Source organism: Elephantulus edwardii, unplaced genomic scaffold, assembly GCF_000299155.1.
Source record: "Elephantulus edwardii isolate Elephantulus edwardi_28Jun2011 unplaced genomic scaffold, EleEdw1.0 scaffold00015, whole genome shotgun sequence".
NCBI lineage: Eukaryota > Metazoa > Chordata > Mammalia > Macroscelidea > Macroscelididae > Elephantulus > Elephantulus edwardii.
The window spans coordinates 18,258,067-18,273,194 of record NW_006399765.1 but is presented as its reverse complement, the minus strand read 5'-3'; the positions used below and the strand labels follow the sequence as shown (position 1 = coordinate 18,273,194).

Sequence of the window (15,128 nt, the reverse complement as noted above, 5' to 3'; positions counted from 1 at the left end):
AATCCGAACCACCCCACAGCTACCCCTCTGGAAGGTTTTTAGAGGCTGTTAGTTACACCGAAAGAGATTGCCTGTCCTTCTTCCGCCGAGCAGCTAGTGGATTCCAACTGTGTGCCTTGGGATTGCAGTGCAACTTCTTACCACAAAGACAAAAGATATTTTTTAAAAGCCTGTGTATGTGATTACTTGGCTAGGAAGTCAATCCCTAAGGAGCTAGGAAGAGTTGCATTGAGAGATCTACTGTCAAGGACCTCTCCGAAGTGCTAACTAGCAACGGTGTCTGTCTAAAGACTAAGGTGCACCTGATCTGAGCTATGGTGATCTCAGTTGCTTGCTATGCATCTGAAAGCTGGACAATGACTATGGATGACAGGATTGATAGCTTTGAGTGGTGGTACTGGAGAAGAGTGTTGAATATACCATGGACTGCTGCAAGAAAGTGAAACCAAGATGCTTCTTGGAGGCAAAGGTGGTGAAAGTCGGTCTCATGTACTTTGCCATGTTGTCAGGAGAGACCAGTACTTGGGGAAGTATATCATGCTTGGAAAGGTAGAGGGTCAGCACAGAAGAGGGAGACCCTTGACGAGATAGATTGGCATAGTGACTATAGCAGTGGAGTCAAGCGTGTCAGAGATGGTGAGACAGGCTCAGAATAGGGTAAAGTTCAGAGCCAGTGTTCATGTGGTTACTTGAATTGTAGTCAACCCAATGGCACACAACAACAACATCTCTGAGAGAAAGTTCAGGGAAGGAAACAGATCGCCCATGGCCACCAAATCCCTTGACAGTTTCCCCCCAACATTTTCCTCTCAAGACAGTTAACCATTAAGCCCAGTTCTTCAAAACTCCTCTCACCTCTTCTCCTCTCTTCATTCTTTAAGCAAATAATTACCAAGCACCTAGCTCATTGCGAGGTGTAGTACTGAGGGTACAACAGTAAACAAGACAAGGATTTGCAGTCTGGTCAGAGAAGGTAAATATTAACTAGACCTCTGTCATAGCTCCTTTATCCTTAACTAGTAATTCTTATTAGTAAAATCAATTGGTGATTCCACATATATGAGTTATTGTTGTATGCTGTCTAGTCGGAATTGCCTCACAGCTGACCCTTCAGTGGATTTTCAGAGGCTTAACATCACACAGGAGGAGATTGCCTTTGTCCCATGGAGCAGTTGGTGGATTTGAACCGTGTACCTTTGGGACTATAACACAGATGTTTAACATCAGGCCACCAGAGCTCTGTCCATAGCCTTTACTCTTACTGAATATACAGTGATAGTTCCCTAACTTGTTACTCTATTCCCAGCTATGCTCCATCAACTACCATAAGAATGCTTTAAAAAATACTGTTCTAATGTATCCTTTAGGACCCCTGGTTAATCCCCAGCACAGTGGGCTGATAACCAAATGGTGAGTGGTTGGTATCCGTGACCTGCTCTCCAAGGCAAAGAGGAGGCAGTCTGCTTTGGGAGAGATTTATAGTCTTGGGACCTCTTCGGGCAGTTCTGATCTGTCCTCTAGGCCCAGGATGAATCAGAATCCATTTGATGGCAGGGAAGTTCAGTGTATCATTTTCTTGCTTCAATCCTTTAGTGATTGCTCTGACCTAGGAGACAACATGTGAGCCTTCAGGAGGAGCTGCCTCTCCCTTTCAGCTTTTGCTCCTATTTCCCCACATCCTAACTACCCCAGATCTATTGGATGACTCCTGCCCTTCCAATATACCATATCCAATATTGCTAAACAGTTGGAATTAGCTGCCAACATTTTTTTTACAAACAGATTTCACACAGAAATTGGCATTTTTCTGTGTGAAACGGTGTCCACAGTTCTGTGTGGCAATAATTGGATGGCGCCAGTGGCTGTTCTTGCTAGAATGGGAATGGGCTTTCCAATGGGAAAGCCCATCCCCATGCGTGTCTGCTTTACGCATCTACATTATATGTTTTACAAGGATTTCTCTCTGTCACCCCTGTACTACACCGCAGTAGAATACCACACTTTGGGGAACATAAACAGTGTGGATTTAACTTTGAACTTGCAGAATGTGAACCGTGGTGAGGCTTCTTAGTGTAACACCTTCTCCCTGAGGGTCAGTCCTTGGCAGCCACACAGCAGTAAGCCAGAGATTTCTCAGGTTGGAGTAAACTTTAGTGTAATTTGACTGTGCCTCTCATTTCGCCATCCAGAAAATAGCCTAGTGGGTCAGAGGACTTCAGCTGATTACACCACAGATGACATTATCCATACGTGAGAGCAGTGTCTTTTGACAGGCATCCCTGAGTGCCTGTTACAGGGCTCCATGGATCAATTCTTGTCACCATCTCTGCATTCTAGGCCAGGGGTGGGCAAACAGCAGCTGGCAGGTTTAAGACTATTCTTGTATGCGCACTGAGTACATGCCAGCTACCGAGGAACATAAAGTAAGTGCACAGCAGAACTGCCCTAGATGGTTTCTGAGGCTGAAATCTTTATGAAAATAGACCAAAAATAGTACATTTTCAAGTCTTTTCACCGTAGAATGGCGGGTGGGTATGAACGACTGGCCGTTCGATTTAGTAGCCGAGGACCTACCTAGTCACTCTGCCACCATGGCTCCCTTAAATTCCATCCAGCACTTGGTTTTGTAAATGAGACTTTATTGTATCTCATTCACTGACCTGTGGTCTGTGGCCACTTTTGCATTTCAGTGGCAGAGTCAGTCTAATAGAGACGGTGTGGTGAGCAAAGGCTTTTTACTGGCTGGCCTTTTATGGCAAGTGTTTGGTAACCACCGCTCAAAACACTTAAAAGGATCTTCTGGACCCTTTCCTTTTTGGAAAAATCCCTTTGAACAAACAACTCATTTTTAAAAATGTCGTTTAGGCGAAAGTTTACAAAGCAAGTTAGTGTACGTTCCATTCATCAATTTAGACTCAGATGGTTTCATAACATTGGTTATAATCCCCATCTTGGGTCAGTACTGTCCCCATTTATTTCAACTGTGTTATTATTGTTGTGTACATCAAGTTGGAACCAACCCATAGCTGACCCTCCAGTGGGCTTTCAGAAGCAGTTAATCACATGGGAGGGGGGCACCCATCTTTCTCTTGTAGAGCAGTTGGCAGATTTGAACCATGTACCTTTGCATTGGCAGTGCTACTTCTTACCATTAAGCCATCAGGTTCTCAGTTTCATGAATGCATTTTTCTGCCCCTCTTGTCTACTTTGCTTTTAGGCAAATCCTACCCTTTTGACCTCAGATAGTTAATTGTTCTCAGGAGACAGTGCCTTCTGGGTGTTGTTTCCTTTACAGAGCTGCCTTTTGTGTGTCCTTAGTCCTAAGTTAAGGAAGTCTCTAAGGGCCAGAGTCTCTGAAGTTTCCACTAGTCTCTATTACATGCATAAGCCTAGTCTTTTTAATTTTTTGTTTGTTTGTTTGTTTCTACCATATGACCTAGTGGTATGAAACTGAGCTGCAATCACAAAGACACACAGTTTGAATCCACCAGTTCCACCGCCAAAGAAGGATGGGCAATCTTCTGTGTGATTTACTGCCTCTGAAAACCTGTCAGAGGGTCTGCTATGGGTTGGTTCCTACTTGACAGTACTCAACAATAAAAACCATATTTATGTTAAATATGAGTCATCTTAACATCCCTGGGGAAAAGGTGAATGTTACAACATGGATACAGAGAGTTTAGAGCTGATTCTATTTGGGTTTTTTTCCCCCCTGTGTCTCGATGAAATCTAGTTAACAACTCTGGGAAGAACTTTCCCAATAGGACATTGGACTACCAACCAAGCGCACCATACTGAGCTCTCCTCATAGAGAGGCATTTGCCTAGGAGAGTCCACACTCAGTCACCTGTCCTGAACACGACTAAAAGACATGAGCCCTAAAAGACCTTTCTCCAAGTTCTCTTTAAAATGAGCCCCTTTTATTTTTAAAATTTTGAATGAAAGTTTACAAATCATATTGCTGTTTTATCTAATGGACATTTTGTTTTACAACATCGATTATAATTGATTAATATAATTAATTATACTGTCTAATCAAACCCTTTTTGCTCTGATGACCTAGTCTGTAGGAAGTTGTACAGTTAACCTAAAGGTGGGGCTTTTCTGGTGGTTCAAATCCACCTTTGGCCTCATGGGAAAAAGTTAGGCAATCTCCTCCAATGAGATTTCGTTTCTAAAAACACACTTGGAGGGGGAGAGTCAGCTATGAGTCAGTTCAGACTCAATGGTATTGATTGAGTGCATCAAATCTATATTGCCTTTCCCTTCCCTATGAATCTATTAATTTTGGCTCCCCTCCCCATTCTTTTTCATACCTATTAACTCTACAAGATCAATTCTGTGTGTAAACCTTTCCTTAGATTTTTAAAAAAAGGTTAGTAATCTTAAGGGAGCTCTGGTGGCCTAGTGACAAATAAACTGCATTGCAATCCTGAAGAGGTGCCGTTTAAATCCACCAGATGCTCTGCTGGAGGAGGGGCAATCTCCCTCTGTGCCAGTCCGATCTGATTTGACAGTACACAAGAAAAGAAATACATTAATTTTAAAAAAAAAATATTAGTAATCCTATACCATAATTGGCCTTTTGTGACTGACTTGTGTCACTCAGCATAATTTGTCCTAGACTCATCCATATCGCATGATATTTCACAAATTCATAATCATTTTTTAGTGTGTATAATACTCCATTGTGTGAACTGACCACAGATGCTTTAGGGGATATTCATCCCCTGATGGACATTTGGGTTCTTTCCAGCTCTTTGCTATTGTAAATAATGCTGCTGTCAACATGGGTGTGGGTATGTAAATTGGTGTTGCAGCTCTTATTTTCTTTTGGCTTAGATACCTCCTAGTGGGCTTGCTGGATCAAATGTCTATGCCCAACTTTATAAGGAGGTGCCAGACTGCTTTCCATGATGGTAGTACCATTCTCTATTCCCACCAGGAGTGTATGACCGTTCCAGACTACACTCTCACCTGCATTTGGTGTCTGATGACTTAGTGAACGTTGCTGTTTTTGCTGGAGCAAGATCATGTTTCAGTGCTGTTCTTATTTTCATCTCTTTGATAGCTAATGATCTTGAGCGTTTTTTAATGTATTTCTTGGTCATCTGAATGTTTTATTTGGTAAAGTATTTATTCATATCCTCTGCCCCCTTTGTAACAGGGTTGTTTGTCTTTTTCTTGTTGGAGATGGTGGAGTTATCTGTAAATGTTTAGAGATAAACCCCTTGCCCAATGTGCCCATGAAGGCTGGTCTTTTTTTATTTTTTTAAATGAATTTGAGTTTTGTCTTACATTTTTATCCCACTCTATCTGGTACTTTCTATTGGAATCCCATTCAGCAATCAGTGGGGGTAGCCAGGTACCACCTTGTTCCTCTGGTCTCAGGTTAGTGAAGCCTGTGGTTCAATTACATGGTCCATTTGGATTAATGTCCTTTGGATTCATTGTTTCCTTAAATCTTTCTTCATTCTTCTTTGCTCTGGACAAAGACTAATAGTTGTCACTTAGAAAACCACACTCAAGATTTTTAAGACCTCAGTTGCTCCTCACTAAAATAATGAATGAATATTGTTGATGCCATCAAGTCAGCTGTGTCTCATAGCAACCCTGCATCCAGCAGAGCTAAGGTTTGCCCAATCCTTCACCATCCTCAAAATGAGAGGGAGAATGTTGTTATGCATCTTTGTTTCTTTGATGTCACTTACTTCTTTTCCTCAACAAGATTATTTGGACTGAAGGTGAGTTCAAAGTTATTTTTCCACTGGAAAACTCACTCACGAACCATTGCGTACAGATTGGAATGGACACAGCTAATTTGTTCCATAATAGTATTTCTAGGTCCCACCAGAGGGAGCTCTGGTGGCTGAATTTTAAGAGTCTGTACAGCTAACCCAAAGGCTGCACGTCTCTAGCAGTTCGAATTCACCAGCAGCTCCTTAGAGAAACACAGGCAATTTCCTCCCATGCTATTAACAGTCTCAGAAATCCCATGATGGGTCAGCAGTGGGTCAGTTTTGACTTGATGGCAATGAAAGGGAAAGAAATCCTACCAGTCCGATATGTGTTTCTATGTTAACCTACTCTCTAAGTTGACTCCATCCTTTATCTGTAGCTCCAGGTGGAGGTGGTATAGTCGATGTTAGGTGGATGCATAGTGATTCTGTGTATAGTCCAATGGAACCCTTTCTGATCCTGCATCATCGTCACAATCTCTGTTGTGTTACAGTCGTTGTGTAAGTCTGACTCACTGAGGGTCTTCCTCCCTTACTGAAGCTCTGCTCTTCCAGGCAGGATGCCCTCGAGGGCCTGACTTCTCCTAATAACATGCCCCCAATGAGATAAAGGTTGTTAGGCACCACTGAGTGCAACCCATAGTGATCCTGTGAATAACAGATCTGAACCCTGTCCTCTCCTATACCATCCTCACAAACTCTGACATACTTGAGCCCATTGCTGTAGACACTGTGTTAGTCCATTTAGTTGAGGGTCTTTCATTCTCTTTCGAAGCATGATGTCCCTTTTTCAAGCAATAACCCCTTCTATCAGCATATCCAAAGTATGTGAGATGACACTTCATTACTCTTGTCTCCAAAGGAGCACTTTGGCTGCACTTTCTTCAAGACATATCTGTTTATTCTTTTGGCAATCCATGAGCTATTCAGCAGTCTTCTCCAAGACCACAGCTCAAAGGTGTCAATTATTTTTATGCTGTCCTTACTCATTGTCCAGCTCTCAGATGCATACAAGTTATTAAAAAGACCCTGGCCTGAATCAGGCACACCTTAATGTCCTCAAAGTTTTATTGCTCTTCAATAATTTAGAGAGGTCCCTGACTTTCCCAGTGCAATATATCTGCTGATCTCCTGTCAGTACCAAGAGTGTTGACTGTGGATACAAGTAAGAAGTTGTTGACAGTTTCAGTGTTTTCTCCATCTATTATGATCTTGCTTATCAATCCAATGGCAAGAATTCTTGTTTTCTTGATGTTGAGATGCAATCCATATTGAAGGCTGTATCCTTTGATCTTCAGCAGTAAGAACTTTAAGTCCTCACCTTCAGCAAGCAACATTGTATTATCTGCCTAACGTAGGTTATTGATGACTGTTCCTCTGATTCTGATGTCACATTCTTCCACAGGGTCCAGCTTCTAACATAATTTGTTCACAATACAGATTGAGGGAAGCCCTAGTGGCCTAGTGGTAGGAGGCTGCATTGCAATCCTGAAGACCCACAGATTGAATCCATAAGCTGCTCCACGGGAGAAGGATGGGCAATCTCCTCTCATGCACTTAACTGCCTCTAAAAGCCTGATAGAGGTTCAGCTCTGGGTCATTCCAACTTGACAGCACAAAACAACAACAGATTGAATAGATATGGAGAAAAGATACAACGCTGATGAACATCTTTCTTAATTTTAAATCAAGTAGGTTCCCCTACTCTGTTTGCACAACAGCCTCTTAGTCTTGGTATAAGTTTTGCATAAACACAATTAAGTGTTCTGGGATTCTTAGTCTTCTCAATGTTAGCCATAATTTGTTGTGATCCACACAGTCAAATGCCTTTGCATAGTCAATAAAGCACCAATAAACATTGTTTTGGTTTTCTTTGCTTTCCACCAGGATCCACTTGACATCAGCAATGATATTTCTAGTGCCATGGCCTCTGCTAAATCCAGCCTGAATTTCTGGCAGTTCTCTATGATAATTTTAAAAATGATCTTCAACAGTATTTTGCTTGTATGTGGTATTAATGATATTTACATTATGTTGGATAACCTTTCTTGGAAATGTGAACAAATATGGATCTTTTCCGGCCAGGCAGCTGTACTCCAAATTTCCTGGCATAGACTGGTGAGCACATCCAGGACTGCATCAGTTAGTTGAAACATGTCAAGTGAGGTGGAAGTAGGGACACTTAATTGTATAAGGGAAATGCCATTTCCCTTGCCAGCTTTAGAATGAGCATGTGACCATAATCAAGTAAATAATATATGATGGGAAGTGTGCTGGACTGGAGAATGGAGAAGTAACTTCTGGGGAAAATGTCTTTGCTTCAGAGACAGAGCTAAAATAAAATAAAAACAATACCTCTGGGGAGCTCTGGTGGCCTAGTGGCAAGGAGCTGCAACTACAATCCCAGAGGCGCAAGGTTCGAATCCACCAGATGCTCTGCCGGGGGAAGGAGGGGACAATCTCCTCCTGTACCAGTCAGATCTGATTTGACGGTACACTCACACAAAAATAATAAAATTAAAAAAATTTTTTTAAAAAAGAAGACAATAGGCCAAGGAGCTATGCTACAGCTTCAAGTAAATAAGGGCTTGAGACTACCAGAAACTGAGACCAGAAAGGATCTTCCTATAGAGAATTACCCGTTGATATCCTGAATTTTTTTCTGCCGTTAGCTTCCAGAATTGTTAGAATTTTATACAATAAATTTTCTTTCTATAATTTTCTATAATTTATCTAATTTTTGGTATGTTATTACATCAGACCTACTACAGTGTTCCCAGGAAAAAAAGAGGTATTGGTTTTTTGGGTTTTTTTTCATTTTTATTATTTTTGTGTGTGTGTGAGTGTACCGTCAAATCAGATCTGACTGGTACAGGAGGAGATTGTCCCTCCTTCCCCGGCAGAGCATCTGGTGGATTCAAACCGTGTGCTTCCGGGATTGTAGTTGCAGCTCCTTGCCACTAGGCCACCAGAGCTCCCCGGCCTATTGTCTTCTTATCTGTTTCTTCTCTTTTATAGGATACCACTAACACTGGACTAGAACTCACCCTGCTTTGATAAAAGTTCACATTCATTTAACCGATAAAATCTTCAAAACTCCTATTTTGAATGTTACATTTATAGGTCACTCAGATGAGAACTTCAGTGTATCTTTTTTGGGGACCACCATTTAACCCATAACCTATATATTATCTTGGAAGGTGAAATTTGCAAATGCTACTGCCTTTTTTGTTACCAGTCTGGTGATAAGACACAGCAGTGAGATGGAATCTGAGTAGTAGATAACAGTGATAAGCTTGTGAATTGACCAATCCTAAAGTCATAGTCATAGAGACTATGACTGTACAAAGTATTGGGAATATTGGGAAACTGGGAAGTTGTAAAAAAATGAAATAGAATGCATACAAATTGGCAGCCTAGGATCAGTGAACTGAGATAGGCTGGTACTGGCCATTTTGAATCAGGCAATATTATAATCTATGCTAGGAATGACAAATTGAAAAGGATAGGGTAGCATTCCTCTCCAAAATTAACATTTCAAGATCTACTTTCTTTTTTTTTAGGTTAGCAATTACTTTTTATTGTATAATAGTTTGCTCAGGACAGGGCAGGCTTCAGAACTCTTTATACACAGGGTCGCTATAAGTCTGAGGTGACTGGATGGCACATAACAACAATATTAGTTTGTTCACAAAGTTCATATACATTGTTCAAGAACCATCCTGAAGTATAATTCTTAGTGTTAGAACAACATTATACTTTCATGTGCATGTAAAGAAGATCTGTTAATAAAAATATTATTCAAATATACGGACCAACCACCAAAGCCATGAATGAAGAAACTGAAGAGTTCTACATTCTGAAATCAGTAAAACACAGCAGTAATAAAAACTGGTGATTGGAATGCAAAAGTTGGAAACAAGGACTAGTATGCAGTGCAATCCCATAGGCACACAGTTCGGATCTACCAGATGCTCTGCTGGAGAAGGAGGGACAATCTCCTTCTGTACCAGTCAGATCCAATTTGACCGTACACACATAAACACACACACACACACACACACACACACACACACTTTAAAAATATGTATGAAAAGGACTAGTAGTTGGAAAATATGGCTATGGTTGATGGGGTGGTACTGATAAATTCAGAATTCTCTATGTATATCAGTTATGAAACTATAATTATATAGTTATAAAACTGGCATCAGTTTTCTCCAGCCTGGAAAAATTGCTTGACCTTAGAATTCTTAGTGTCTTTTCTTTAATCTGTCTATCAGAAGAAGAGATGCATCTCCTAGATTAGCTGTCATGTCTTTGAAGCTGTTTTCCCCAATCATATGTAAATTGTAACTTAATCTACTTGTTTGCTGGAGAAAGGGAGTATCTGGGTGTGAATGGTTTTCTTTTAGATATAGAAATTCTTTTATTTTACTAACAAAAGTTTATTGTTAAGTCAGTTGGTGTCTTACCCTAGTATAAAAGCCAGTCCTGGAGGCAGTCTTTGAGGCCAACCCACTGTCCTCCACAGATCTGTAATATAAAGTGCTTATAGATATTGCATTGCAATGTTTGTCTTATTGTCAATTAACTATGGAAAGAACCCCTTGTGTTCAGTAACATGGTGATAGAAATAAGATTGTAAATCAATCAATAATTGTACAACCACTAATTTATTCATTGCAAGTATCTTTTTAGAAACCCATAACATGGACCTTACTGGTGGAACACACAGTAATCCTATCTGTGGAAAGAAATGACCAAGAAGTTCAGTATCACCAGTCAAAGAAGAACAAATGCTTTTGAATTGTGATTTTGGCAAAGAGAGTGAATGTCCTCAGACTGCCAAAAGAACAAATGTATGTTGGAGAAAGTGCAACTAGGGTGCTCTTTAGAGACAAGGCCAGTAAAACTTCACATCCTTTGAGCTTGTTGTTAAAAGGCCAATCCTTGGAGAGAGACATCATGCTGAGAAAGGTGGAGGGTGATCGAAAGGGAGGAAGACCTTCAACAAGATGTACTGACACAGGGACTACAAAAATGACCTTGAACATGACAGAGCCGATGAGGATGGCACAGTGATGTGTAGTAGTTGACTTCACAGCACCTAATCAACAGCAGCAGCGTGGTACCTGCGGTGGGTTTGTGGCAGGATGGGCCATCCTAGACTCTGAGCTTCTACAGAAGCCAGAATTCCTCCCCTGCAAAGAGGAATTTGATAGACACTGAAGAAGAAAGACCAGGAGCAGCTCTTCAACCTTGAAAAGCCGGGTTTTCCCACGTGCCAGGCGTTGTCCAATCACCGTGCAGACGTGGGGTCACGTGACGCAGCGTGCGCGCCGCCCCCGGGAGCCACGCTGGAGCCCGGTCCCCCACGATGGCGGAGCCGCTCGCCTCCGGACAAACGGCGGAGCAGGTGTGCACCTTCCTCTTCAAAAAGACTGGACGGAAAAGCGCTGCAGGCCTCCGGAAGCGCCATGACCTTGAACGAGAGCCCGGGGAGAGCGGCGGAGGCGGCGGCAGCGACTGCAGCAGCGAGGAAGGCAGCGCCGTGGTTCGTCCCGCCAAGAAGCGGCCGGGCCCCCGTCGGATGACACAGAAGGCGCGTGGCGGCGGCGGCGGCAAGCCCGGGGCAGCGTCCAGTGACTCGGAGGGTCTGGAGGAGAAGGACCCTGAGAGCCTCGGCGTGATCTACTACAAGTCCACCCGCTCGGCGAAACCCGCGGGGCCCGAGGACATGGGCGCCACCGCCGTCCGCGAGCTGGACACGGAGAAGGAGCGGGACGCGCAGGCCATCCTCGAGCGCAGCCTGAAGATCCAGGAGGAGCTGAGAGGCCGTGAGGACGACGGCATCTACCGCGGCCTCTACAGCTACCAGTACACGAGGCCCAAGGGCGTCTCCCTGGGCAACGCCTGCTCCAGGATGGTCAGGAAGGGCCCCGTCCGAGCGCCCGCGCATCTGCGGGCCACCGTGCGCTGGGATTACCAGCCGGACATCTGCAAGGACTACAAGGAGACCGGCTTCTGCGGCTTCGGGGACAGCTGCAAGTTCCTCCACGACCGAGCGGATTACAAGCTGGGCTGGCAGATGGAGCGTGAGCTCGAGGAAGGACGCTATGGCGGCCAGGAGGACCAGAACTATGAAGTGGAAAGCCGCCAAGAGGAAGTGCCATTCAAGTGTTTTATCTGTCGCCAGACCTTCCAAAACCCAGTGGTCACTAAATGCAGGCATTACTTCTGCGAGAGCTGTGCGCTGAGGCATTTCCGTCGCACACCCCGCTGCTATGTCTGCGACCAGCAGACCCATGGCATCTTCAACCCGGCCCCAAAATTGATGGCCAGACTGGAGAAGAATCGAGCTGCCAGAGGGGGTGCTCCTGGGTCCCCCAAAGACTCCCATAAGAGTCCAGTTCCCGTTACTTAAGTTTCTCATGATTATCAAATCTCAGAATAAATATGTTGTTGTTAAGTGGAGTATGATTCATGTTGTCCATTCTATGAACAGTAGATCTGAGCTCTGCCCTATCCTGGTCATCCTCTGATAAGATCTGATCTCAATAGATCTGATATCTGCACCATCCTTAGCATCCTGTGTATATTTGAGTCCTGGCTGCAGACCCTGTATCAATCCAGCTTGTTGAGGGTCTTTCTCTCTTCCCCTGGCTTTTCCAAGCATGAGGTCCCTTTCCAAGGAATAGGTAAAAAACAGAGAGAGAGCTCAGTTGGCCTAGTGAACAGAAAGTGATGCTACCAAGCCAAAGGTGGGTGACCCTAATCCGTGGCCCTTAGGCTTGATTTTAATTGTTTTTGGTCAAACATTCTTCTAGGTCTTATACCCCTGATCTGTCCACTTTGTATACAGAGGTTGCTGAGATGCTGAACACTGACACTAATGTGTCAAATGCAATAATGGTTACCCATGGTGGACAGTGATTGGAGAAGCTACTGATTAAAACAAGCTTGAAAGCAGGAGAGGCATCCACTTCCTAAATAGCTTGCTTCGGAAAACCCTATGAACCTTATGAAAGTTATACAAGTGTTCAGGTCTTTTTGTCATAGGGTTACTATGACTCACCCATGACTTGACAGCACTTAACAACATGTTGGATGGCTTGACCATCCTTGCCTCCAAGGAGCATTCTGGTTGTATTTTATCCAGGACATATCTGTTCTTTTGGCAGTCCATGGAATATTAAGTGCTCTTCTCCAAACCCATAAATCAAATAACATTACTTCTTGTGTCATCCTTATTTATTGTCCAGCAGTCAAATGTACAGCAGGTGATTGGAAAAACAAAAAAAAAAAACAACCGTATGGCTTGACTCAGGTATGCTTTACTTAGTCTTTAACATCATTGCTTTCCAGGACTTTGGAGAGATCCCTGGCCTCAGACTTTCCCGATCTATGTCTCCCAATCTCCTAACTGCTGGTTCCAAGGGTGCTTGTAGACTGGATCCACGTAAGATGAAATTGCTGACAATTTCAAGCCTTTCTCCTCTATCATAATGTTGCCTGTTGACAGTGGTGAGAATGTTTTGCTTTCTTGATGTTGAGATCTTTCATAGTGAAGTCCTTGGTCCTCTGCAGCAAGAAATGGCTTGCTTGTTAGTAGTTTGCTCTTCTGAGTACTGTCTTTATCAGTTTACTAAGGCATCTTGCTGGCTGCTGTGGTGCTGGTGGCTGTGCCACTGGTATTTTAATAACAGCAGGAGACCATGGTGGACAGGTTTCAGCAGAGCTTCCAGATTTAGGCAGACTAAAAAGAAGGATTGGCTGTCCACTTCTGATATAACTGACCTTTGAAAAAACACTGTAAACACTTAAGAGGAGGTGGGGCAAATGGTAGAGAACTGCCAGAAACTCAAGCTGGATTCGGAGAGGGGCACAGGAGTAAGTTACTTCAGTGGATTGACTGAGTGATCACAACAGAGGAGCTGAGCATATTGGAGACTTTGGGGATGATGTAGCAAAGGAAATGACTGTGATGTGTTGTTCAGAGGGTTGCTGTGAGTCATTGTAGATGCAGAATCACCCAACAGCAAAGACTACAGAGGAGCCCTGGTGGCACGGGAGGTTAAGCATTGAGATACTAACTCAAAGGTAAATGATGCCAACTTACCAGCCATGGAAACCCTGTAATCTATATTGTGTCCTATAGGGTTGCTATGTGTTTTTGAAATGATTTGAGAATATTTTTTTTTAGTGGATTAATCTTTCTGGACTTCTTGTTACATGAAATAACAAATGTCCTTAAAGTTTAAATCATTTTGTGGTACAGTTGCTTTGTTTTTAATGGTTGAAGGAGTGCTAAGTGATAGGAACACCACAGAGATCTAACAATGCAATATGGTATGTGTGATCATAAAAATATCTATGTGTAAGGGATTACAGGAGCCCGGATGAAATTTGGGGGGGTGGGGGTGGGGTGGTAGGAATGCAGGAAAGATTTTCTGAAAAGAGATGGTCCTTACGCCTTAGATTCTACAACGTGCTGTTTGTGTATTTTGGGTTTTGGATTTTTAACACTTAGTCCAAAGGCAAAATCAGGAAAGAAAATGACAACATATTGAAAGTAAAGAATGGGTTTTCCAACAGTTAGTAGATAGCCAGCTCACCACTGGATTCACTAATTCTAATTCTCTTTGAGGGCAGGAATGGTTTTACCAAATGAAGGCAAGAAAGGAACTATCTGCTTGCAAAAACTGCCAGCTGCAGTTATCAACTCCTGACTAGGCCCTCATCCTGTGAGGAGGATAATCAGGGTGATGGAGGAAGGGGGACAGAGGTGGGAATTGAGTTCGCTCTGTGCAAAGCATCAGCTGAAGGGCCAGAGCTGTTCTGCTGCCTTTGTTCAACTCTGCAGACGGTTGCAGGCAGCATGTGCAAAGCTGGTAATGTCAGGGTGGCTAGTGGCTCAGCAATTGGATTATCTTTATTCATGTGCTGCAGGCCAGAGAACAGCACAGTGGCAGCAATAATAACCTCTGAAAATCATATTACAGATTTCATAGAGTCTAGGATGTACCTGTATTCATACTGCAATGCCTCTGAAATCATGATTTTTCTTTTTTTTAAAGTCATGAGTAGTGTGCCCTGATTTAATTGGCAGCATTTCCCCTGCGGCCCACATCCCTTTTTGTTAACTGCTATGGCGTCAGTTCTGACTCCTAGTGACCCCAGATGAGAAGCTAGTACTGTCCCAGTAGCCATGCTTAACCATGGTGTCCCCAGGGTTCCTTTACCCATATCCTTAGGGAGATTATGGATTGAAGGAAGATTCATCAACAATCTGCCTTATACAGATGACACAACCCTGCTTGCTGAAACTGAGGAGGACCTGAAGCGTCTGCTGCAGAGGGTCAAGGACTGCAGCCTTCAATAGGGATTGAG

The 15,128-nt window shown here is 43.1% G+C and overlaps 1 protein-coding gene across 1 annotated transcript; it reads left to right on the top strand.

Moving 5' to 3' along the window:
- The first annotated feature begins 11,115 nt into the window (after nucleotides 1–11,115).
- LOC102876525 (RING finger protein 113A-like) lies at nucleotides 11,116–12,162 on the top strand. The gene has a single exon (XM_006881563.1). It carries the CDS (start codon nucleotides 11,116–11,118, stop codon nucleotides 12,160–12,162), a length of 1,047 nt encoding a protein of 348 aa, XP_006881625.1.
- The last annotated feature ends 2,966 nt before the right edge of the window (nucleotides 12,163–15,128 follow it).